Source organism: Podarcis filfolensis (assembly GCF_964270895.1).
Source record: "Podarcis filfolensis genome assembly, chromosome: 6".
NCBI lineage: Eukaryota > Metazoa > Chordata > Lepidosauria > Squamata > Lacertidae > Podarcis > Podarcis filfolensis.
Genome location: NC_139609.1, coordinates 30,843,237 through 30,869,768, shown reverse-complemented (window position 1 = coordinate 30,869,768; position 26,532 = coordinate 30,843,237). Strand labels below are relative to the sequence as shown.

The following is a 26,532-nucleotide window of genomic DNA, read 5'->3' as shown; positions in this document are numbered from 1 at the left end:
TGTTGTGAACTGCCCTGAGATCTGCGGGTGGGTGGCAGTAAATAAATTATTATTATTATTATTATTATTATTATTATTATTATATCATAATAATAATAATGTATCTGTTCAGGTATTCTGTTCAGAAGAAATTCTTATTAATGGCAACAAAGAGAGGGCTTCGTGTAAATTTATCTCAGAAATTTCATGTTACTTAACTTATGAAAACAAGCGGGGTCTGCAACAAAATGTTGCAGTCTGGAGTGCTGTTGTTGAAGATTCCAGCCAGTTGTGCCCTGTTCTGGAGAACTCCGTTCTGTTCGTCCCTACCCTGACAACAACCAGTCAGAATTCTGTGGCCACTGAGCATTCTCAGTCATGATTAAGCTGCTGCTCTTGTTCTAAAAGATTTTTGTAGTTCTGCAAACCTGGCATTTTCCTGAACCTGTTAGAACCTCCCTCTCGTGCACGAATGCTGCGACTCTGGCTACGTTACACTATCAGCGTATAGGAAACTTGCTGTCAATATATACAATAGTATTTTGTAGTTAGTTAGTTGATAAGTGGTCCAGCCATACTACATCCCTATAATTATATCTGACAATGACGAAATCTGTGTATGTCTTGCTATATGAGAAATATTCCTGGAGTATTTTCATTTGAAAAACTGGGACCATCAAGCAGGCTTCCAATTTGAAAGAAAGACACAAGAACAACTGAGTGAATTAACAATGTCTATTCTGGAGAAAAGGGCTACTGTGGAAGCAATCAAGTCAGTAGATCAAGTAGAACACTACATTTTTCCAGAGTCTTTTACAAATAAGTTAGATAAATGGACAGTTATAAGAATATATGATCAATACTGAATCATTTGAAGACTGAAATTCCTAACTCTGGAGGTTTAGGGTACTCAGACTCTTATGGTTAATATCTTGGTCCTGAAGATAGCTTTTCCTCTCTGTCATTAGGCTTAAACCCAGATCATTTATCATTTCCTTCCTGCAGCTGATCCAGTAAAAGGCTTTCCGTGAAAAGGCGGGGGGGGGGGGGGACGACAAGAACTGGACTAGACCAAATGTACTCACAACAAAGAGCATCATAGAATCGCACTCCATCACTGGAATGGAAACTTTGCACATTTCTAAATACAACCGATTTGGGACACACATGTGGTTGTGTTACGCCTCCCCATCTAAAGCTACTAAAATGAAACTGTCTAGAATTAAATCAGTGGCAGAATGACACCACCCACCCAATCTTGCTACTTGGTTATAACACTCACCTGTACTGCTCACCTCACTAAGGCCATGAATCGGTACATTAAGTTTGTTGTGTGTCTCCCCCACCCACCCAAGATGGCAAATGACAGCATCTCTTTCTGGTGTAGCAGCAAACTAGGGAAGTTGGTTTGCAGAGTTCAGAGCTGTCTTGCCTCTCCGCTCCACTCTATCTTAGGCCATACTTAGGGCTAGTTCTCAGATTTCTTGCTGCTACAGAGTGCTGAGTCATTTCCATCATTTCAATTAAACTAACGACTTTCATTCCCTCAACCTTTGAAGATGATTCATAGTAGGACTGCAACACATTTCTCCACAGTGGCCTCCAGCTATCGAAAGCATATTCCATGTGGAAATTCACAGCATTTTCATCGTGCACTGGGGACAGCATTTATTATTATTATTATTCCTCCTAGTTTTTAAAGAAGGACACACAATGCTAACACTAAATTAGATTTATCTTGGGGGTAGGAAAAAAAATTATATACTCTTCTTTGCTAGATTAACCTGCACTCACACTTGCCCAGATCTCATAACACAGAATCATGTTAATTATTCAATAGTGTGTATACACATTATCCTAAGTCACCATAGACAATATTTACATTGGATGGCAGGGATACAAGTTTATAAAACACAGTAACAGATCAACCCATCACCCAAACATTATAAAACATAATATTTCCCTGAAGAACATACCAATAATTCCGTTTTAGAAGTCTCTGGACTGCAATTCCTAGAAATTATAGTTTGGAAATAATCTGAATAAAAGCAATTGCAAAATTGTTGATTTTTCTTAGATGTGATCCAGACCAATATAGCTAGAAATTACTGAGTTCAACTCTTCTCCCAGACTAATGTAAAGAGTTAAGTAGCAAGATTGGTCAGTATGATGAAACATGCTCTCAGCTTACCCCCTAGTTTAGGTTATAACTACTCTTTTGAACCACAGTCATGTTTCTAGCACGCCCTCCTCTGTCTATTAAATAAGGCATAAGGCGCTCTAAGTGCTTTGTAGAAAAGCACTCCAAAACCGATCAGGTCAATGAGATTTTCAGCTTATTAATTGCCTTTGCACTTTCTCCAACGTTACTTTGCCATTTAGGTAAGTTACAATCCTCCAAAATACATCTGAAATTAACTTGGAGCATTTCATTTCCCTCCTGAGTCACTGCTTTTATATAACGGTGCATAGTACTTGACAAATCTTCCATTGTTTTCGAATCAAAAGTCTTGGCTCCATCTTGGTTCCAATTTTTGCATTTCTTTTTAAGGGCAGTTTCCTTCATTTATTCTAAGGGCAGTGGCATGTTTATTTACCTGTTCAAATTACTTCTAAGATACAACTGAAATCATCTTGTATCCTTCAGTTCTGTTTTATCTTATCTAGTTCTTTACACACATATATTTTATCTTCCATTATTTTACCTGCTGCTGGAGAACCAGGTAGATTATGCCTTCATTTAAGATCCTAGTAAGTTTTTATTTGTCATGCTGTTTATAATTGCAATTTCACTACTAATTGCTGCAACCCCCTTGTAACAGATTTCATTGTAGTCCCATACCACTGTTGCCTTTAAGGTAGTACAGTAGTGGATTGTCTCTTCCATGTTCTTGCAAAGTAACTTAAAATTAAATCTCCAATTGGGGTGTCATATGGAGACTGAAAATACAGAATTGTGCTGTCATGAGGCATGTACTAATATTTTGTATACCCTGGATGCAGATTAGGCACACCAAAAGGTTTATGGAGGAAAAAGCATAACTTATTTTAGAAAAGGATCTGTAAGTGCTGAATAGAAGGCATACTCTTAATGATTTGAACTGGGAGCCCTCGTATGCATATCTACCAAATCAAAGCAGCAGTTTTGTAATAATAATAATAATAATAAATAAAATTGTAAACATTTCAGCAAACTACCATTCCTCATTAGGGCTGGGCAATATCGTCCAATACCTATATCGTCCAAAACTGGTTTGAAGTCCATTACTGTGATATCAGTTTCATAATTTTTGACCTGGCAATATATATCTCAAATCATGGTGTGTGTGTGTGTGTGTGTGTGTGTGTGTGTGTGTGATGCAAAAATCACAATGAGGGAAAACCATGAAGCCAGCCAATGTTTTTCTCAATTTTCCCATTAACTCTTGTTGGTTCAACTCTCCCCTGGCTCCTACAGGGGGCAGCGAATCATAAAAGCAAGCGCCAGCAAAAATCACAATGCGGGGAAAACCGTGAAGCCAGCCAATGCCTTTACATAGCTCCATCCTTATTTTAGACATTGTGTATATGGAGATGTTCAACTGGTGATATAGCACGATGTTGAAAACCAGATATGGCCCAGCCCTATTCCTCTTTCAAGGTTAGTCTGCATATGGTCTCCAACTACCTTTAAATCAGCTCCATTTAATATTAGCAATTTTTGTCAAGGTCTTTCTGAGAAAGTCCCTTTGTGTTACATTGGGGCTGTATACCAAAGCTATTGTGATGTGCTTTCCCCCATAAACCCTTGATAGTGACAGGTACCTGGAAGGGTGCCAATAACTACATGGCACTTAAAAGGGGAAATTACAGTATAATATGATTGCTATCCCATGAGACTTTTAAGTGCCAGATGCAGAAAAGTGAAGTCCTAATTGTTTTTGTTTTGATGAACATTGCCAACAGTTAACACGGCAAATTTCCTGAAGGCAGATCATGCTAGGTTCTTTCCTTATGTACTGGGCAATAGGATCTCTCTTGGCTGGGTTTCCTAGACCTTTCATTTTCCAATAAACCCGTTTTCAGTCGCACTGTCATTATTGGGAGTTGAACTGAGCTCGAACATAGTGAAATCTACAAGAGTTCACTGCCTGATATATAGCAAACTTAGAACAAACACCCACCCATGTAACAAACAAAACAGAAAAGCTATTTTGCTCCAAAAGATACCAAGTGCTATCACACCTCTTGCAAGCATCTGGCTAAGCTAGGCTAAGATCAGCAGGTCCTGATCTTTCCACAAAGCCAGTCCCACCTGCTATGCAAGTCCGACACTCAGATATTAGCGCATGAGAATTATCAATACATGTGTCGTTTTCATTTCAGTAAAAGGTTTTATGTAATGGGAAGGTCCTTGCATTCAGGGTTTTCTAAACTAATTTCCTCGAAACAGCTTTTTAAGCTCGTTGCCTTTTAAAACTTTTAGCAAAAGCACAGGTTGTTTTGGAAAAATCTGGTACGGAACCTGGTTATTATTCACCTCACTCTGAACTGTCATTCCACTCTACCTAATTCAAAGGGCTATTTAATGGGGGCAGCCTAAGGAAAAGGGGGCAGAAATCACCCTCTGCCACCAAACGGATAACAAAGAAAAGGACCCCAATTTGCCTGGTTTGCTTGCCTCCCTTCCTTCTTAGGGTGCAGGTTGTAGCCTGTGCTGTTGGCTCCCCCCCTTTTGAATTTACTGCTAGGAGTCACACAACCTGCCTTGACTTGCCATTGTTTCTACTGCAGATGCCAGGAAAGACTTGGGGCTCTAATACCAGCTTTGAGGGTTTATAATTGCCTTAAAGTTCAAGCGGCTCACCCAAAGTTCCACCCTCCTTCTCAATCCCGCATTGTCCTCACCTGCACTACTGCTTTATACCCGGTGGCCAGTGGTTACAAGCAGACAGTGAGAGGTGAAGGAAGGCAGGGTAGATCTTGATAGGAGGCAAAGCCCCCCTAGGCCTTCCTGGCTGAGAGGGTCCTGGTGGAGCTCTATCATCCATTGATGGTTTTAGGGTGCAGCCTCTTTTCTGCTTCAGAAGCCAATGAAGAGCGAACAGGCCTCCCATTGCCATGGATTTGTAAAGGATTTGCAGGCAAGTATCATCTCCTGGCCAACTTAAAGAATTGCAGCCTCATTTAGATGCAAGGGGACAATAGGGATGACACACACAATGATTGATTCTTTGTTTGTTTTAAAGGGGGGGGGAATGCACACCTGGCTGAGTGAACCTCAAATGACCAAACAGCTTTTTAGATCAATTTCATGAAACAAAATCCAGAAAGAGGAGAAAGCATAATGGTACAAGTTTTGCATAGGTTTAAAGGGAAAACCTACATTTGTAATTCCAAAAAAAGAAACCTTAAAAATGAATCCCCCCCCAAGGTACTGTCACCAAGAACCGCAATATTCTGTGTTCTTTTAGGAGGTGAGTTTCATTTAAATATTTTAATATAAAAATACCTAGAAAGCAGGTTGCAAATCAAGAAGTGACCAAATGATAACCGATTCTCTGAAGTTCATTGACCACGACTTGCAAGATGAGCTATTTACAAATGAAGCAAGAAATGGTCATCAGCTGTTGATGAAATGCTAGCTCAAGATGTACAGTTTTTGAGCTTTCCAACTGTGGACTGCAGGACGACTCCACCACTTCTCTTTATAAAGTTGTAGTCGTTGGTTCGTAGAGGGGGGAAAGAACCACATGGCGGTGGTTCTACTGCAGTTCAGGAGGCTCAGCTTTTCCCAGCAGTTACCTCCACGTGTGCAAAAATTTATGCCAGCACCACTCATCTTCAGTTAATAAGTATCAAGTTGTCATCGCTTTTCCGTCTGCAGAAAGAAGAAGTTCACCGTTTCAGATGGATAATAATGAAAAGACAGGATAAAGCGCTAAAATCTGTAGCTGCAGCTGTTTTCTGCGCTTCCAACCTCCTCAGTTATCAGTTCCTGGCAATGATGAGTCCCGGGCTCTGCTATCATCAGTCCCCTTTCATATATTTACAGCTCTCTTTGGGTTTTCCCTACATCCAGAGTTCATGAAAAGAGGCAAGAGGGTCTCACAACACATTCCAGATGTTCACCAGGAATCGCAGGTGGAACATCGGAAAGTTGCCAGTCAGGCCATCGGTCTATCTAGCATGGAGTAGTCTGCATCAAGTAGCAGCAGCCCCAGACTAGGTTACCTGCCAGCAACTGAACCTGCATACAAGGCAGATCCTCTCCCGTTGAGCCACAGCCCTTCTGTTATGTACTAAGCTCGGATCCTAGAACAATAGGCAAGTAGGATCCTAGAATACAACAACTGATTGGCTTGCAGGAAAAGACCGGTCAGCCTCCAGGAGGAAGTTAACCAGCCTATTAGGCTGGTAGGATCGTAGAATGCAACAACTGATTGACCTGCAGGAAAAGACCAATCAGGCTCCAGGAGGGAAGCAGAATCAGCCAATCAGACGGGACTCATTGTGTAAATAATGTATATAAAAGCCTGAGGTTTGGGGGGCAATTCAATCACTGTTTTACAAGCTGCAACAAAGAGCATGAAATCACTACAGGACTCCAAGTATATTTCACCTTCCCTGCTATGCACCTACTATGAGGAGCCAAAGACTGGCACGACACCTTGGTGTAAAGAGAGACAGCCAGCAAAGACTGAACACTGGACAACATGCATCTCCAGGGGGCATTTGTGTGCCCTCTATTTTAGTTCAAGGCTAGCGCATACATGTTCAGTGTCAGCAAACGACTGCTATGCTCGAGAGAGAGAGATGCAAGGAGAGAAGTAGGGCAGGAAAACAAGTCCGGTGTGCTCTGCCCTTAACCTCAAGCTGTCCTTGGACAATAAGTAAAGGACGTGTCCATATGCGGCTATTTAAAAAGTTATCCAAAATGGTCGAATATTGCTTCAGTATTGATAAGCATTTCCTTTCTTTTTTTAAAAAAAGAAAACCAGTCTTTAGGCAAGCTTCCTCAACCTCGGCCCTCCACATGTTTTTGGCCTACAACTCCCATGATCCCTAGCTAGCAGGACCAGTGGTCAGGGATAATGGGAATTGTAGTCTCAAAACATCTGGAGGGCTGGGGTTGAGGAAGCCTGTCTTTAGGGATATTGAAGGGGCTATTTTAAATGCGGCATTTTTCAGCTGCCGTTTGGAAGTCTTGCTTGATGGAGGCGAGTTGTAAATATTAATACTCAAGACTAAAAGACTTTAGAAGAAAAAAAACTGGTTAGTTCCATATGTGAAATCCAGCACTTACTTCCATTCAACCCTTCTGCTGCTTGGTCCTAGTTGCTCCTGGAGCCCCAGTGCTAGAGCAATAGTAGATGCCACAGCACTCTTAAATTTCAGGGTCTTGGGTTTGAGCCCTACGTTGAGCAAAAAGATTCCTGCATTGCAGAGGGTTGGACTGGATGACCCTCATGGTCCTCTCCGGCTCTATGATTCTGAATAAATGTAACTGAAAACAATCCTTTTCCCCCTAAGCAATCACTAAGAGAGGCATTCTGGACAATACACCTCACAACCATATGATTCCTGGTGGGCAGCCGTGTCCTTAGCACAGTTGCTCCACAAGAGGAGAGGTTTGCATGTGATCCCTTTCTTCCCCTCCATTGCTAGAAGAAGCCACTTCCAAATAGTTTTATTCTATTACTTATTATAAATATTTATCTACCGCTATACCAGCCAAACCTATCAAAACAGTTTGTAACAGTGAGATAAAACAATACAAAAAAAGTCAAAAAAAACAACAAGGTTCAAAACAAAGACCAGTAACCCATTGTGGAGGATGTACTCTTCTCTCATGGAGACTTTAGCTGCGATCCCTGCATTGCAGGTGGTTTGACAACATGACCCTTGTGGCTCCCTTCCAACTCGCATGATTCTTAACTGCTTGCATAAGCTTGGAGGAATTTAAAGTTTCCAGCAGGTGTTTAAAAGCTGGCATAGAAGGTACAACAGCAGAAAAGCCAGGTGGATACCTTAACCTGAAAGCTCTTTACAAAGAACTCTTTACAAAGAACGTATTTTTCGCTCCATAAGACGCACCTAGTTTTCAGAGGAGGAAAACAAGAAAAAAAATATTCTGAATCAAATGTTGTTGAAGAGGAAGGAGGAGGGAGGATCAGGCTAAGGCATCACAACAAGAGGCGCTGTGCAGCTCTCCCTCTTGCTGTTCTGGCTTCAGCGATAGCTGTGCAGCCTGCATTCGCTCCATAAGACGCACACACATTTCCCCTTACTTTTTAGGAGGAAAAAAGTGCGTCTTATAGAGAGAAAAATACGGTATGCAGAATTTAAAGGAATCTGAAGAAACAACACACTGACCTCTTGCAGCAGCAGAAACTCCTGAACGTTCGTGGCTCTGTGCTGTATTCTTCACTGTTACATTCTTTTAGGAATTCTTGTAGGTCTGTGTCTGGGAAACCAATCAGTTGGTATTTCTGAAACAGGAGTTGGAGGGAGGGGGGACAATCTGTTTAGGAAGCCACTCTCTGTTTCATACTGCTCTCCCGACTCTGTATATCACAGGTGGAGAGGAATGGGTGAAGTCACAGCAGAAGCTTGCAAGGCTAAACCAAGTTGTAGGGTTGCCATCATTTTTTTTTCTTTTTATAGTGCACGCTGTAAGGAGGGAGATAAAAATGCTCTCCCCTTTGCATCCTCTTATTCTAAATAGAACAAGCTCAACCTGCAACATCAGTACAAAACTACTAATGTTCTTATGCATGGGCTTGACAAAATATCAAACAATTTGCTGTTCCTGCTCCCGATATCCTTTCCAAGACACACTCTGCCAGGCTACTTTAGTACAGGGTTTTCAATACTACTGTTCAAAACAACCAGGGCAGGGAAGACAGCGGTATCTTCTGGCTTTCAGTGTCTTTTGAGGCTGTGCAGCCAAAACAGGGCTGCCCAGGCCCATGCAGAGGGGGGGGGGGCAGCCGAGTACATTTGCCCTGGGCCACAGAGGGGTAAGCCGGCCGGGGGGCTCCCGTCAGGGACGGACCGCTTTTTTTGTCTGCGTTTATAACTTTATTCCAACAAGACTTCCGCCCCTGGCCTCAGATAAACTCTACATGGGCCTGGGACTGCCTTTACCTGCTTCCCGCCCTGTGGAACGCCCTCCCACCAGATGTCAAAGAGAAAAACAACTACCAGACTTTTAGAAGACATCTGAAGGCAGCCCTGTTTAGGGAAGCTTTTAATGTTTAATAGGTTATTGCATTTTGGTGTTCTGTTGGAAGCCGCCTAGAGTGGCTAGGGAAACCCAGTCAGATGGGCGGGGTAAAAATAATATATTATATTATTATTATTATTATTATTATTATTATTATTATTATTATTATTCCTGCCTTATTATTACAGCAAAAGTTGGAAGAGCTGAAGTTTTATATTCTATGTGGAGAAATAGCTGTCAAATAGCTTAATAAAATGGAACATTAGCATTCCCAAAAAGTAGAGAAACCTTAGTTTTGCAACTTACTACAGACAGAGATTGGAAGGTTCCATCACCGTCACATATGGTGCATGCCAGGGCAAGCAAGTGAAATTGAGAGGAAGCCAATTTTCATGCCCCTTTTAACAAACTCTACCCACCCAGTCTACACAGTTACATACTTTTAAGGAGCAACAACAAAAGTTAGTAAATGTTATTGAAGTCCAGCTCACCATCTGGGAACTTCTTGTTACTTCTTGAGCTATAGCTCATCTCTCTTGATAAACACAGACTCAATAAATTTACCTTTATTGTATCATATGCATCCGTAATAAGGGCAATGAAAAGGCTGAGGATCATATATATGAAGAGGCTAATGAAGGAAAACAAGTAGAGTCGGCTGAAGAGCCACACTAAAGTACTCTTCTGCTGGATTTGAGCAAATGTCGCGAACATGTCATCGCCGTTGACCAAAGAAAACAGACACTCAGCTACCGTGTTCAGATCTTCAAACTAGAACGCATGAAAACTGGCATTAGAGACAACTGCACTTGAAAGAATCAAAGGCTCGCTTTATAAAATCTTTCTTTAAAACCACTATAAATTGACGTGCACAGACCTAAATATCATTCATACCTCTTAAGTCTGAACTAAAAAGCCAAATGCCATCATATAAATGGTGTGAAAAATAAAATAAAATTCTTTGTTTGGAAACCGCCTACTGAGTTAGAAAATAGTGCTGGGACTCTGCATAATGCACGTGCAAAGTCTTATAAAGAACAATGAGCCTTTTCTGTCAGCGATTTCAGCGAGATCAAATTTAAACTGCTGTTTGAAGGTATTTTGGACCAAAGAAGTGGATGAAAACACTTGAACTTCTGACCTAACTACCAAGACCGGTCTTCTTTCAGTGAAGAGATCATGTTCACAGTCGATGGGCAACTGTGATACAAGACTGCCCTCTTGTGAGAAACCTGAGGGTGAGCCACAGACAAAAAGCTCTAGTAGTTTTCCGTTCCTTCCTGAGCAAACTTCATTATTTCCTTCGATTTTCTTTTCCAGTAAAGAGGTTTGCTTTACAAAACCAAGTGTTGCAAGTTATTTGGACTCCAAGACATACGCGCTTCATTCAGAACGCAGAGTGAAGCATGCATATACAAATAAGTATCTTGAATGGAGAGTATATGCACAGCTTAATTTTTTTTGGCGGGCTTTGAGAACTGTGCTTCAGCCACACCTGGAGAGCACCGTGTTTGCTTATATGTACTTTTCACATTATCCCAGTTACACAAACTGAGACACCCACATACCTTGTCGTGGTATGGTCCTAAAACGATCCAGCCACAAAAAGTATATCCCAGGTATATCATCCCAGCACAGCAACAGAACCTTAGCACTTTGGGCAATGATGCTTGCATTGTTAAAATGAGCACCTATGAAAGGAGGAGAGTGTTACTTTCTTTTCTTGGAAGAAAGGCGGAATCTAATCCATCACTGTACCCACGGTTGTAAACATGTTGTTCCCAGGGAGTCTCCCATCCAGGCATTGACCAGACCCGGACCTGCTTGTCTGAAGTAAGGTGGTGTTCTCACACGCATTAAAAGAAAGGAAAACTCCACCACTGATTTTTTTCTACTCTAGTGCTTACATTATAGGTCTGGAAGTAGCCTAAGTACCGAATGACTCCAACCCAAACGAATAAAGTAGACGTGCCAAGCAAAATACTGCAGACATCATAGCTTGTAAGATTCTGGAAGAAAAAAAGGAAAACAAGATTTTGCACAGTTGATTCCTCCAATACCTCAAAAGCATGGCTTGGCAATTTAGGATTCCCACAGCCGCTGCTCCAGAACAGGCCAAAATATTTATGACTGGCTTTTTTGTTTGTTTTTTAAGGCTCACCTTGGCTTTTATTTCCATTTTCATGATGGAGCCTATGATAGTCATCACATCACTGATAATCACCAGGACGTACCACCCGTTTAAGAACTCCAGGCGGTCTGCATTGCACACGTGGCGATTATACCGCTCCAGGAAGAAATTCACAAATCTCTGTTTTTAAGCGTTGAGAAGAACGATTAGAAAACTCCCACTCTTTCAGAGCAGAAAACCTATTTACTTCACATTACTAGAGTCCACCAAGTGACTATAACAGGTATTGCACTAAATTGTAGAGTGGTTTTGTTTCACGACTATGGATGGCCACCAGAAGATTGCGAAAGATAACTAAATTTTATATTTGCCATAAATGTGTGGGCAATAATTCCTTTACACAGCGCATGGCCCCTTACCGGTCTTGTTGTCTAGTCTAGCATACTGTTCTTACAGTGGCCAACCAGATTCCTTAAGCCCAGAAGCAGGGCATGAGTGCAGCAGCAGTACTCCAATTCTGTTCTAAACTCCCCAATTGAAATATACTCGAAGTCGAGAGTGGATTTCATGCTCTTTATTCAGCTCATAGTGATGAGGAGGAATGGAAGTTCCCCCAGAATGCCTGCTTTATATAAATTATTTACACAATAGGCTCCACATGATTGGCTAATTCCAGAGGATTCTCCTGTAGGCCAATCAGGTTGCGGATTCACTTCCACCTGGAGCTGGATTGGGTGGCTCCTGTGAACCAATCAGACTGCTGCATTCTGGATCCTATTGTTTGAGGACCAATCAGACTGCTGCATTCTGAATCCTGTTGTTCGAGGACCAGTCAGACTGCTGCATTCTGAATCCTATTGTTCGAGGACCAATCAGACTGCTGCATTTTGGATCCTATTCAACTCAGTACATAACACCAATTCTGTTCTAATCAACTAGTATTCAAAGGTATGGTGCCTCTGACAGTGGATGACAGCCTTATCCTCCATGTTGCTTGAGAGACAAATCCAAAATTGCCAATAGTACAGCCACCATAGAGAACTCCTGACTAAGCTACAAGGCAGATAATGCCAGACAAATTGTTCTTACTTTATTTCTTGTAGGTTCAGCCCATCCTTCCTGTTTTAGGATAGTTTTTTGTTTGTTTTTTTAAGCCAAGCACACATCTACTACAAAGACAAAGATATGCTTACTTTTTGCAGTTTCAGAGCAAGAATGATGGATCGTGTGCAGAGGATAAGGGAAGCGATGCAGATGACAATGACAGCCCCATCAAAAACCAAAAGATACTGTGTGTTTTTCTGAACTATTAGAGGAGATTTAAAAAATGCAAAATTTAATCAGCATAGGGGTGCTCAAGTAATTTAGAGAGAAAGTCTAAATTACATTCCTCTTTCTTTCAGTAAGTCTTAAATGAAACAGAGGGCTGAGAAGCAAAAGAAGCAAAAGAATGAACAGGAAAAAGTTATTGCACATCTGTAGGTGGACCACCTCTTCCAAAAAGCAGCCCTCCAACAAGAGTGAATAGAATTCAGTCTTATGAAGAGGGCTTGCAAAACAATCCAAGTAGTGTCCCGCTTGAGCCAGTGTGGTGTAGTGGTTAAGAGCGGTAGCCTCATAATCTGGGGAACCGGGTTCGCGTCTCCGCTCCTCCACATGCAGCTGTTGGGTGACCTTGGGCCAGTCACACTTCTTTGAAGTCTCTCAGCCCCACTCACCTCACAGAGTGTTTGTTGTGGGGGAAGAAGGGAAAGGAGATTGTTAGCTGCTTTGAGACTCCTTAAGGGGAGTGAAAGGCGGGATATCAAATCCAAACTCTTCTTCTTCTTCTAAAATTTTAACATTATTATAGCAAAGTAAAAATGCAGACATGGGATCAGGTTTATTGGCTAGCAGGATCACCTTTGCTAGCTGCAGCACAATGTCGCTGAACAAGCCTGTCCCTGTGTAAAAATTGCTGCTTGCAAGAAAGTTAGCTCTGCAAATTGCCACAGTGCCACCAGCCCCTACGCCAACTCATCAGCGAAACACACACGAAAATCCCAGGCTTCTTTGTGCTCATCTTCAAACATGGATATAGTTCTCTCACACACAGGTACTTACTAGAGCCAGTTATGTTCCAGTCTTTACATTCTTCAATATCAGCATCCGTATCAAAAAATATTTTCATTTTACCACTGTGGGCTTTATTGTTAAAAGTAATCTGTTGAGATAAATGTTGTTGTTTTTAGTTTACTTGCTTGAAGCAATACAGCATCAGTGTGCATTACTCACACACAGTGCTGTTTTTTTCCAGAAAAAGAGGTGCCGGAGCTCACCATGAACTTCTCCCTTGTTCTCTTAGAAGGGCAATGGTGCCCACCTGAGATGTGTTGGAACGGAGCTTCTGGAAATAAAGGCCCTGCTCACACATATCAACTTTTACACATCTGAAAATTTTAAAATCAATATACTTCGTGTGCAAACACAAACACGCACCTTCCAAAGGCCTGACAATCATGTTGTCCCAAACCTACTGTGGCCAGAAGACAGAACCAGCCATCAATACCCTGAAAATTGGGATCTATAAATTGGATGCTAGATTAGACCCCTCCCCTTCCACCAAACAAGCCAGAGCATACGTGTAACACACACACACACACACACACACACACACAGCTTTCCTAAGGGGTCTGGATATAAGTAAGAATTGAACTGGGATCTTTTTAAACAAACATGATTTCACATGGTGTCTCCAAAGAACCACCATCCGATTTAAAGACTGCGCAGTAAAAAAAAAAAATCACACATCCAATGCTTGCCAATAGCACATAAGCATTGATGGAAGGCACATATACTATGTAAAAAGAAAAAACTGAGGATCCATGAGGGTAACAACAAGGCACAGAACACATCTGTGGACACGTGATCTATAAATTTGATGGCAACCCTTGTAAATAGTATGGTGATCTGTAACGATCCATGTCATTCATTCATTCATACATACACATTACACACACACACTTTGGCAGCGCTGGAAAATACCACATGTGCTATTTTTTTGAAGTGGCATTACAAAATAAAATAATATTTTTTTTTTGTACATGTCTAATAGGGTCCCTTTTGAAAACACTGAGGATGCTGGCATAAAGCTAAAAGTTGTTCATTTTCTTAACAGGTGTAAAAGAAAAATACAGACAGAACCTTTAAGACACTCTGTGCCCAATTATGGCAAATATGCATTTGGAACGAGGACTAAAACTGAATTGGACAATATTTACAACGAGAAATGGGCAGAAGTGCTCTCATCCAATATTATATCACAAGGTTGGTGTAAATATCAGTGATTTTTACTGTTCTGTCAATGGAAACAATTGCAACCTGTGATTTGACAGTGGTTGAGGGAAGTGGGGGGCGGGGAATTATGCACTTTATGTTACAAATGTTTCATTGGATCCAGTGCGTGCATGTTCTTTCTTTCCCTTGCCCCACCCTGATTCTTCTGGAATTCAAATTCCCACCCACCCATCTCCTTTTTCAGTGTCCCATATTGCTCCCCTTTACCTCCTGTCCATAGCTGTCAACTTTTCCCTTTTCTTGCGAGGAATCCTATTCGGAATAAGGGAAATTCCCTTTAAAAAAGGGAAAAGTTGACAGCTATGCTCCTGTCCTCTTGGCCACTCTTTGCTGATCCAAACTTGGAGCTAAAGAGGAAGTGTAGAACTCTGCCACTCTACCAACTTCCTCCTTCAGCTCTATGTACTTTTCAAGGTGGGGGCGGGGAGCCTATTGAACTGAAAAGGAACTGAAGCCCATTGTAAGTAATTTAAGAGACAGGATCACATTGTCTATGTGTATAATAACAAGAACAGCACTTACAGTATTTTCAAACTCATAGCAGTCAGGCAGTTCACGAGAATGGATGGTTTGTAGATCAATGCCTTTCAGTTTGAATGAAATTATCACCTGTATCAGCCTGGGTGCAAGAAGATACTGTATTATGTTAGGTTCTCCCCGCTTCTTTAGAAACACAAATAAAACTGGTGTCCCCAAATCGCACTTTACCTATAAAACTCAAAGTTGAAAAAAGACGAATTCTTAAAGTGGCCCGTTTCGTCGTGTGGTTTCACAACAATGCATTCTGGAAGTGAAAGGAAAAACCAAAAGACATAAATGCATTTCTAATTGTACCACAAGGAACCTAGAACTGTGATCCTAGAGACATCTACTTGGGAATAATTCATTTTAGAACTATTAAGACTATGGAGGATTATGCAGCAAAACAGCAACCTTTTTGACCCCAGGGTTTGACCCCACTTTGCAATGCCATGCAATGGCAAATCTCAAAAACAGTCTGTGTCATCTTCTGCATGTAAATAGCAGGCTACTTCTCTATCCATGCAGCCCAAAGCCTATGCATGTCTAATTCCCACCAAATTAGCTATGGGGAACAATAGGCTCTGTCTGTATATAAAGCGAGTCCATGCAGACAGTGAAACTGCTCCAAGAATTTGTTCATCTGTATTAGTTTGCCACAATGGTAAGGAGTTTTAATATGCATTGGGGGCAGAACGGTCATATGCACGGGCTCACAGAAGTATACTGTAGCTCTTGATTTTATACTGGTACCTCCGCCAAGACACAGATGCAACTTTTAGTGCATGTGTTCAAATATAAACCCCAAAGAAAGAAATCTACAAGGTAGCAAGAGCAAATTCACAGGAATACCTGGAACTTCTCTACAGGTTGGTAAATTGTTGTGTGCTGTAATCACATCAAGGAATGGAAGACTTGTGGCAGAGAGATGGCACAAGTGCATATTTTTTTACAGATAGGAGCATTCACAAGAAGTAACAACATGATAAAAGCACTTGTAAACAGCCTCAAAGTATAAAATGAGTTCCCTGGTGTAATGGGAAGCCTTGAAGATTCTACACCTTCATACACCTGTTGTTTTTAAAAACATTGGCAGCTAAACTGTACAAAAAGAGTACAAAACCTGTATAAAAACAGGTGATATAATGGGATTCAATTCCTCCTTCGTCAATGAAGTTAGACCGATTTTCTCCCAGAGGAAAAAAAAATTAGCACCATACCTTCTTCAACCGTGCTGTCTATGTGCAGTGTATCATTGGAGGAAAGTACTGTGCCTTTCTTATACTCTTCTTTACAAATCTTTAAGCCTCGCAAGTCATCTTCATCTTGCTCATAACCAAGTGTACCCAGGGATATATTCTTCAGTTGCCGGTACTAGTTGAGGAACAAACACACAAAACGAAAACACTTCTTCAGAAAGGCTGCAAACCCGTAATGGCAAAACCAGATTTTCAAGTGATACGCAAAGATACCTGTTCACATCTGGAATGAGTCGCTGATGAATATGGGTTTGAAAGTGGTTGTTACTACAACCCAGAAACTGGACCATCTAAAGCAATGTGAACTATGATATTAAACTCTGTGTGTGGATGCCATAAAACGGAAGCTTACCTGATCGACCACAAAATGTATGCTATCGTAAGCATCTTGCTGTGTGTACACACTGCAGCTGTAGTCATCCTCATCAATGCCAGGGTAGTTTCTCAGAAACAGGTGCTTGAAAGCCATAGTGTTCTCCTCTTTGAAAGAAACCACCAACTGGTTACTCAGACCAAAAAGGACGAGCTTTACATAAATGAAAAAAGAAAGAGAAAAAGAAAGAGGTAGATTCTGTCATACATAACACAATGCATCCAATGATGGGCCCTTTCAGATGTAACACACCCTGGATCACTAGAACATGATTCAGTAATGTGGGAGCAAATATTAGGCCTGAAAGGTGCTGCTTCATTCCAGGTACCAACATCAACAATTCAGTCCTGCATTTGCTAGCCAGGATATTAAACTAATTTGCTCCAGATTTAAGATCCTGGGGAGTAAGCAGACTTTGTAAAAACAAGGATTCCCCATTTAAGAACCCCGACATGATCAGAACACAAAGTAAACATGTGAAAGGGAAAACATGCAATGGTTTTACAGCTAATCTATGGTTCTACCACTGAGAGAAACTATAGCTTAGCAAGCTTGGATTGTGGCACATTGTTTAGGAATTTGACCATGATCAATCCGATGACTGGAAATGCAGAGGGAATTATACGATCAGGTTGTTCATTTCTTGACCTCAATCCCCATTATCATATATTGTAAAAAAAAATGTTGCGTCTCATCTTAAGTTGCTATATTATTTGCTATGGCATGGAAAATGTCAAGACTTTCCATTAGAGATTGGGCGCCGATTTATGAAGAACTGTATTTACCTTACTGTAAAGTCTTTACCGTTAGCTACTGTAAACGCTTCCCTTTTCCCCCTCATCCACACAAATCCAATTAGCACCTCCACAAAGTTCCAGGTAGAGGGCATGCCTAGCATGACTGTCACAAGATCTTTTAAACTGGAAAAGCAGGGGAATGTACCATATTTTTTGCTCCATAAGACGCACCTGACCATAAGACGCACATAGTTTTTAGAGGAGGAAAACAAGAAAAAAAAATTCTGAACGAAACAGTGGGTGTATGATTTTTGTGGTTCATGCTGTGGCCACAGACACGATATGTGATTTGACGGTGAGTTTGGGGTAGCCCAATGCAAAAATTCTGAGAATCCATGTGGATCTGTGCCATTGCGGCCTCACGAAACAGTGGATGCGTGATTTTTTGATGCAGGTTGTAGCCATGGACATGCTATGTGATCTGATGGTGAATTTGGGGTGAGCCAGTGCAAAAATCCTGGGATCTATGTGCTTTTACCTCCCCCCTCCCAGGCAGCCTCCTTTATCTCTAGAGTCCCTTATCCCTCCCGATCGCTTGCCAATCAGCTGCTCAGCGGTTTTGTTTCAATACCCCCTTCCCTCTTTCTAAAAAAAAGAGGCATGATCCACTTTTTGCCCCTGGGCAATTCAGCTCCAGGGACCACGCATTCGCTCCATAAGACACACAGACATTTCCCCTTACTTTTTAGGAGGAAAAAAGTGCATCTTATGGAGCGAAAAATACGGTACTTGGATTCTAATGAACATAAACCATGAGCTATGGATCCCCCCCCCCCCGAATCATCTACAAATGATCTGAAGGAACATAAGGAGTACACACAGTGTCACGTATTAAACCACTTTAGGCATTTAAAGTTGCTGGACTTGTAAAGTTTTCGTAAGGGTAAAAAGATGCTTGACATCTCTTTGATGTTTCATGACCAGCGAGAAGTGAACATCTTCAGAGTAGCAGGGAGGAAGCTTTGTGAATCTAGAGAGGCTTTCCCATAACTAAGTCTTCAATAATTCTGAATGTGGTCATGTAGGCTTAAGAATCCGATGAATACTTCCAGTGATCTTAAATATCTGTGTAGAGCTTAAATAGATAAACCAAGCACTTGGGAGAATCCATCTCTACCACGGGGCAAAGCAGCTGGTGAGTTGAACTGGTTCTACATCTGCTCTTCACAGAGGCCAACACAAGCTAAATTAACTCAGGTTTGTACAGCAGCTTCTAATAATCTCTTTCTCTCTCTCCCTCTCTTCCATCTTCAAATCCCACCAATCTTCTGACAGTAAGGTAAAGGTAAAGGGACCCCTGACCATTAGGTCCAGTCGTGACCGACTCTGGGGTTGTGGCGCTCATCTTGCTTTATTGGCTGAGGGAGCTGGCGTACAGCTTCCGGGTCATGTGGCCAGCATGACTAAGCTGCTTCTGGTGAACCAGAGCAGTGCACGGAAATGCAATTTACCTTCCCACCGGAGCGGTACCTATTTATCTATTTGCACTTTGACATGCCTTCGAACTGCTAGGTTGGCAGGAGCAGGGACGAAGCAATGGGAGCTCACCCCGTTGCGGGGATTCGAACCGCCAACCTTCTGATTGTCAAGTCCTAGGCTCTGTGGTTTAACCCACAGTGCCACCCGCGTCCCTTTCTGACAGTAGCAAGCAATAAAAACCAGAACATCCAACAAGAAACAAACTTGTTATAGTTGTTTTCCTAAAATTAGCATTACTTTTAAATTATCACAATGCATTTGAGAGCATAAGAGCCTGCAGGATCATGCCAATGGCCCATCTAATCCTGTATTCTGTTTGCACAGTGACAGCCTGTGAGAAACTAGAAAGAAGGATTTGCGCACAAGAACACTCTCCCCTCCTGTAACCAGCATTCAGAAGCATAATGCCTCCATGGTCCATGGATTTTATATCTTTCCTGCCCATTCAAGAACTGACAGGTAGGCAGAAATTATATATATATATATATATATATATATATATATATATATATATATATATATATTTAAGTCTAAGAGGTGGCCTGAATGTGCATCCATTTTATAGCTCTAGGTTTATAATTCCAAGCAGAACATGCTAAAACAGGGCAATCAATTCACTTGACCACAAGAGATTAAAAAACACTTTTTGCAATACAAAGCTACCGAGGCTGCAAGAAAGTGACCCCAGGTGGAGAAACACAAAGTATGGTATAAACTTCATCCTTCATACTTACATAGCAGCATACTGCAATCCAGCATGAAGGCAAAAAGGAAATATTTTATTACTGTAGTGATACGTCAGCACTGTACAGAACGCTTCCCTCAAAACTGTTCCAAGACTAAAGCTCAGCATGTTCTTAGACAAATTGCTCCTATGCCCCTTTAACTTCAAAACTCGGCACTTGTATATTCACATAAATACGTTGCACAAACTTCTGAACCCTCTGGCCTTTTGTAAAAGTTTGATGCCCCCCAAAAAGTGCCAGGACAATAAATACACTCAAGTGAGGGGGAGGTGCACAGAGAAACACAATGAGAAACTACAAGGGGAGAAAGGGGTATTTGTAGGATACATGAGTTCTGCTTCCCTAATGACAGCATGGAGAAGGAGAAGGAGAAGGAGAAGAAGGAGAAGAAGAAGGGCTTTTTGCAAATTCCTCATTGGCGTTTTCGAAACATTCTCCATGGCTGCTGAAATATACTCATATACTCGGAGTCGAGAGTGGATTTCATGCTCTTTATTCAGCTCATAGTGGTGAGGAGGAATGGAAGTTCCCCCAGAATGTCTGCTTTATATACATTATTTACACAATGGGCCCCCACGTGATTGGCTAATTCCAGGATTCTCCTGTAGGCCAATCTGGTTGTGGATTCACTTCCACCTGGAGCTGGATTGGGTGGCTCCTGTGGACCAATCAGACTGCTGCATTCTGAATCCTATTGTTCTAGGACCAATCAGACTGCTGCATTTTGCTATTCAACTCAGTACATAACAGCTGCAATTCTGTTGACCCCACATGTTTAAAAAAGTGTGCAGAGCCTTCTAAGAAACTAGCATAGCTCTATCTTGGGTTGATTCTGTGCTGAGCCACTCCCATGCTGTCCAGCACACGGCACTGCTCGCCATCCGTACATTTCAAGGCAAGGCTATCAAGACAATCCTTTGCAAAATCTAGCAACTTATTCTTACCCAGCATCCAACACACAGGTTACTCCAATAGTAAGGGAGGTGCAAGGCTGGAGGTCCCCCAAATGTGGAAGCCCATCCCTGTATGTGGAATACCTTTCAGGCATAAAGCACAAGGAACTATCAGGAACTAAGGCTAAAGTTCCAGCAGAGTGAAGGTAAATGAAGACGGAAAAACATACATAAACAGACAAATTATCATGATCTCCACATGGTCATCTTCATCATCATCATACAGTCAAATGTAGCAAGACAGCTTCACAGCAGGACAATGACAGGAAAGGATAGCAGGCAGAGAAATGATTTACACTGAACAGTATTCAACCAAGTTTGAATACTCAGAGTGTAGAACCCCTGAAATTAATTAATGTAACGGAGTTCATTTATTTTAAATGGGTCATATCTGACTAAAACTTAAGCTGAATACCATCCAAAAGAAACATTAGCAACCTGGAGTCACCGATAGGACTGTTCATTTACTTATTCATTAGGCACGAAGAAACAATATCCGATTCCCTACAAGTAAATTTTTTAAAGTTACCTGGGTAGTAACCAAAACTATCTTCAAAATCTGAAGTCCCAGTTTCCATGGTATCTGACGTCTAGCTCGATATTTATCACATGGATTCATGAAGTAGAACTTTAAATCCTCTTTTAGGGACTGTTCTTCTTTAAAATCCATATCCAGCTGCGTCATCATACTTCTGCCATAAACAAAAGGTTGAGGATTTAAATTTAACACATCTTAACATTGTGCATACGGATACTCCATACCATCGTTGAAAAGCATTAAAGAATAAGGCTTTCGCATTAAAGAGAACAAAGGCACATTGCCCCAGGTTCCAAAGGGGAGGTTTGTTTCATCACACCTTGTCAGCCTGCTTATACATCTCTGCTGGCATTTTAAAAAATAGCAGCTAGTAAACATTAACATAAAGTAAATCAGATTAACTCAAGATAAGCCGAAGTCTTCTGTAACCTAGATACCTTTGTAAGAAGACTTGAATTGTTCTTAGGATTTTTCAGACTTCTTTCTGCAAAGCAACTTCAGTATAACCAATCTGAGCTACGGGCTAAGGTCCAAATTACGTATTATACACAAGGGGAGGGACGCTTCAACCCCTTTCCCAATCCAAGACAACTTCCAGCCCTTGCCTGCAAGATTCCATGCTTCTGAGGGTGCGCAATAGGGGAAGAGCAGAAGAAAAGAGGAACAAGGGGAATGTCATTCTGCTTTCCCTATTTCGCCACTGAGAATCATGTGCATTGGTCACTCCCAAATCTGAGGCTTAGCACAAAAAAAAAAAGGAAAAAGAAAGAAAGCAGGCTGTGAAAAAATTCCTTGCATACAATTGCATAAGGTACAGTTTGGTCCCTAAGACACTGGGAGGAAGGGTTCTCGCAGCATGTTGTTGACACCTTACCAACAGAAAAGCAGCCGAGACAATTTCGTTTCCTCTAACCTTTTTGCTATAACTAGCCCTGTAAAGCTGCACAAACGTCAAAGCTATAAAAACATCCCGCTGTCGTAAAAGGAATTATTGAAGCCAAAGGTCTCTGTGGTTGTGCATTAGCCAAACAAACCCAGAACTTGCCACCTATCTCACGACTAAAAATAATCACACTGAAAGACCCACTGTAGTCTCTGGTGTGAGAGCAAACACAGCCTTCCGGGAAAGTCCTAAATAAGCACTTAACTCAGTTCTGCCCTGCTAGTTGCAGAGCACTGAGCTGTGAGCACAGGAACAGCACCGTCTGCATGGTGCGCTGGGCAGGAGATATGCATGGATGGAGTCTCAAGCAGAGTTTTGGTATGTCACAAAACACTAGCTGGACAACTGCAGAATAAGCCAAAGCTGTTTTGAAAAGTCTGTGGGTTCCTGTGTAGTTTTCATCTTGTAATGCCCACGTCACTTAGCTTCAGAGGCAAACCCATCCCACCAAACCCACCGGTTTCAAAGATGTGAAATTATCCAAGATGCCAACTCATGGCTTGTAGTAAAGATCTGCGGTGGCATCACGGTACTGTGTCTTCTGATGGAGAATTTGAAAGGTTTGAACAGAAGCATTCACATGTTACATTCGTGACTCCAGTCCTGATCCTGTTACAACTCTCACCTACTTGCAAGATACCTATTTGAGTAGCATCACTTGGTGCAATTATTTCAGTAAAGCATTACATAAATGCCCAAGTCTTAACTATGGGAGGAAGATCTTACAGGCCTCCTTGTGGGTCTCTTGCTTCTTCTGCCTTATCAGGCCAGATCCAGATGTCATCAGCCTAATCAGGTAGGTTACCATTCATTTACCAGCTTTCAGGAAGGCTGCCAAAATCTCTGAAGCAGGTAGCCTGAGTTTGCTATACTCTCTGCGTCACTTTTTTTTTTAAACAGGAAAACAGGAAAACAACCACCAAAACAACAGCCAATTCAGTCAGTAGAGCAATAGGCTGCTTATCTTAGGGTTGCGGGTTTGAGCCCCACATTGAGTAAAAGATTTCTGCATTGCAGGAAGTTGGACAAGATTAGCCTTGTGGTCCCTTCCAACACATGGAAAGCGTAATGCTGGTGGTCAGCAAAAGAGGTTTAAAGACTGTCTCAAGGCAAATCTAAAAAAATGTAGTATAAACACTGACAGCTGGGAAACACTGGCCTGCGAGCGCTCCAACTGGAGAACAGCCTTTACCAAAGGTGTGATGGACTTTGAAGACACTCAAACTCAGGATGCAAGGGAGAAACGTGCTAGGAGGAAGGCACGCTTGGCAAATCCACACCGTGATCAACTCCCTCCTGGAAACAAATGTCCCCACCGTGGAAGGATGTTGGATCCAGAATTGGCCTCCACAGTCACTTACGGACTCATTGTTAAAACCGTGTTTACGGCTACGAGTGATCACCAAAGAAGAAGAAGAAGAAGACAATTCTATTATTGAAACACCAGGTGAAGTTTGGCACACTCATTCTGAATAACCCCAAGACACTAAAATCAACATCTGGGTATTGTTATAGATTTGGGGGAGACCACTCTAAACTCTAGAAATTAATAAATGGGAGGATTTTGATTAATTGTGAAATAGATGAAAGTACAAGTTGCAGAACTGTTCCAGTTGAAATAGTATATTAAAGTTAGCTAACTTGAAAAAGGGTACCATAGCACCAAACCTTTATTAGGTTTATTTATTAGCTGTCCTTGCACTTCTAAATTCTACTGCATTTTTTTTAAAAAAAATCCCTCTCCCCATAGACCAACAGTATGGCCTACATAATTTGATGAACTCTTGATTTCAATTTGGAGAGGGTGGGGAGGGCAGTTTAAAAATAATAAGCGAGAACAGATCACAGCGCAGCCCTGTCGACGTCTACTCCGGAGTAACCCCGCCAAGTTCAAGGGGGCCAACTTGCCGCTTCTGCCCCTCCGCTTCAAGGAGCGTAGTTTCCCCGAACCAACCGCGCTCCTCGCTGGCTGCCTACCTCCCCGCGTCCGCTCTGCGCTCACCTGGGCACCCCCGTGGGCAGGTAGCCCAGCGCCATGCCGCCGCGCGGAGACGGGGGCTGGGCGCCTCCTCCTGCGGCTCTGCCCGCGGCGACGTACTCAGTAAGCCGCGCGGGACTCATCGCGGAGGAAGAGCCCGGCCGGAGAGGGCGTCACGTGGAAGGAGCGAGGAAAAGCGAAAGCTGCCGGCGCCCTCGGCGGCCGCGCAGCCCCGCGCCGCCTGCGCGCTTGGGCGAGCTCGGAGCGTCGGAGGACCCGCTCCGTGCGCGCCGGAGGGGACGCTCCGCCATTCGGCTTTAAAGGCGCCCTGCCGCCGCCCAAGGTGAGGAGCTGCTGCGGTCAGCTGTGGGCGAGACGCCGGCTTGGGCTTCCCTCGACGGGGTGGGAGGCCTTTTCGCAGGTGAGAGGGAGATCGGAGGCCCGTGGAGTCGGGAGAAAGGCGGGATCCCCAGCGGGTCTTGGCCCGCCCTAGGTGCGTGCATAGGTGCAAGCAGGGGCGCCAACTAGAATAAAAAATGGTGTGTGTGTCAGGTAAGCCCCACGCTGCATGATTATCACAAGGCACAGCGCATGCACACCTTTTGAATGGGAATGCCCATCAATTTGCTCCCCCCCCCCCGCCCTTAGCACATTTTGCCAACTAATGCACCTTAACTGTTTGGAAGGGAGCCCCCATGTTATGTACTGAAGTTCTCACCCTGGGCCAGCAGGGGGATACTGTAGATAGTTTTCACTCAGGTCCACATATGCAAATAAGGGATCGAAAGTGACGTTCAGTGATTGGATAGTTACAGAAAGTTGTTACAGTTGCGTTGTAGTGGAGCTCTATCGGAGGCTGGCTGAACCCTTCAGTTCAGTTCAGTTCAGGCCTGGGAATAAACAAGAGTTGTTTGAAGAATCACTGTGTCTTCTGATATGTTCACCCACGACTTAACACCCCATAAGGCCGTTTCAAAAGCCAGAGTCTAAAATGTCCTGAGGGCACATCTCGAATCAATTCCCATTTGGTTTAATGGGGTTTGGCATAGTGGGAGGGAGAGGACTACTGTCTTGCAACCTATGTGGGAGCTTGTTGGACTGACTGGTAGATGGATCTTCTGTCTCCGACAACAAGGCTTTTGCATTCTTCCTTGGGCCCAGGACTTGAAGACTTTTAAATTGCAGAGATAAAATAAATTTAAAAAGATCCACGTGCTTAAACCGTCCACTCCTGCCATAGATGCAGCTACATTAAGAAAATCAATTTAAAAAGTATAACTGAGGTCATGCCCCGCTTGCATAAATCCTGTCTACACCTGTGGCTCCTGGCACCAATGAAATAGGTCTAAGCAAAGTTTCCCAAATGTAGGTCTTCAACTGTTTTTGGACTACAACTCCCATCATCCCTAGCTAGCAGGACCAGTAGTCAGGAATGATAGGAATTGTAGTCCCAAAACAGCTGGAGACCCAAGTTTGGTAAACCCTGAAAAGACCTGAAGGCCCCAAACAGAGCATAACATTGGCCTGTTAGGCAACTCTCTTATGCATACTTTGTAGAAATGACAGGGTGATTTTAAAGTCTTGTGCGTGTGTGTTTTGGAGAACTCAAAAATAATTTTTGTGAATGCAATGGTTAATTAAGTTAATCTGTTTTTTTATAAAAAAAAATAAAATTGATCAATTTGTATTGCTATTGTCTGTTAGGAGACAGGATGTTTTGTGTTGCTGTGTTCCATGAAGTGGGACTATTGTCTTTTGTTCTTTCTCTCTCTGCTGTCTGATGAGAAAGAGGAAGGAGCTAAGTCAGAATGCTCTGAGTGTATTACAGTGGTACCTTGGGTTAAGTACTTAATTTGTTCCGGAGGTCCGTTCTTAACCTGAAACTGTTCTTAACCTGAAGCACCACTTTAGCTAATGGGGCCTCCTGCTGCCGCTGCGCCGCCACTGCACGATTTCTGTTCTCATCCTGAAGCAAAGTTCTTAACCTGAGGCACTATTTCTGGGTTAGTGGAGTCTGTAACCTGAAGCGTATGTAACGTGAAGTGTATGTAACCCGAGGTACCACTGTATATGTAAATAAAGTAGATTAGCCAAAATGCTGTGCTACTGAGTTCTGTTACACAAACTGCGGATACTCTGCGGATCCCTAAGTGTGCTGATGCTTCTTGGTATCAGACGCTGTGATGTTGGGGTTGGAGAACGCTTTTGAAGCTCCGACCAGGAGGGAGAGAACATGCCAGTCGGGCATGTGTCTCTGCCAGGGTCCTACATGAGAGTACAATGATCCTAATGT

The 26,532-nt window shown here is 42.5% G+C and overlaps 2 protein-coding genes across 3 annotated transcripts in view; one reads left to right on the top strand and one right to left on the bottom strand.

The window, feature by feature from the left end:
- Nucleotides 1-700: 700 nt before the first annotated feature.
- On the bottom strand, nucleotides 701-24,403 carry MCOLN2 (mucolipin TRP cation channel 2). 2 transcript variants are annotated; one of them, XM_083620678.1, is made up of 14 exons: nucleotides 24,264-24,403; nucleotides 21,310-21,472; nucleotides 16,785-16,958; nucleotides 16,394-16,547; nucleotides 15,363-15,438; nucleotides 15,177-15,273; nucleotides 13,422-13,521; nucleotides 12,512-12,624; nucleotides 11,349-11,498; nucleotides 11,095-11,196; nucleotides 10,756-10,878; nucleotides 9,752-9,958; nucleotides 8,335-8,450; nucleotides 701-5,839 (listed from the first exon to the last, which is right to left on the bottom strand). In XM_083620678.1, exons 1-14 carry the CDS (start codon nucleotides 24,380-24,382, stop codon nucleotides 5,803-5,805), a joined length of 1,731 nt encoding a protein of 576 aa, XP_083476804.1. In that variant the 5' UTR covers nucleotides 24,383-24,403; the 3' UTR covers nucleotides 701-5,802. The 2 variants fall into 2 exon arrangements, with proteins under 2 accessions (XP_083476804.1, XP_083476805.1); XM_083620679.1 differs by lacking the exon at nucleotides 24,264-24,403 and adding an exon at nucleotides 21,756-21,978.
- A 247-nt stretch (nucleotides 24,404-24,650) lies between these two features.
- The window catches only part of LOC310765589 (uncharacterized protein), a 28,523-nt gene continuing 26,641 nt past the window's right edge, over nucleotides 24,651-26,532 (top strand). The window contains exon 1 of the mRNA XM_083620792.1: nucleotides 24,651-24,791. Within this exon, the coding sequence (XP_083476918.1) occupies nucleotides 24,776-24,791 (16 nt within the window). The 5' untranslated portion in view covers nucleotides 24,651-24,775. The remainder of the gene's footprint in view (nucleotides 24,792-26,532) is intronic.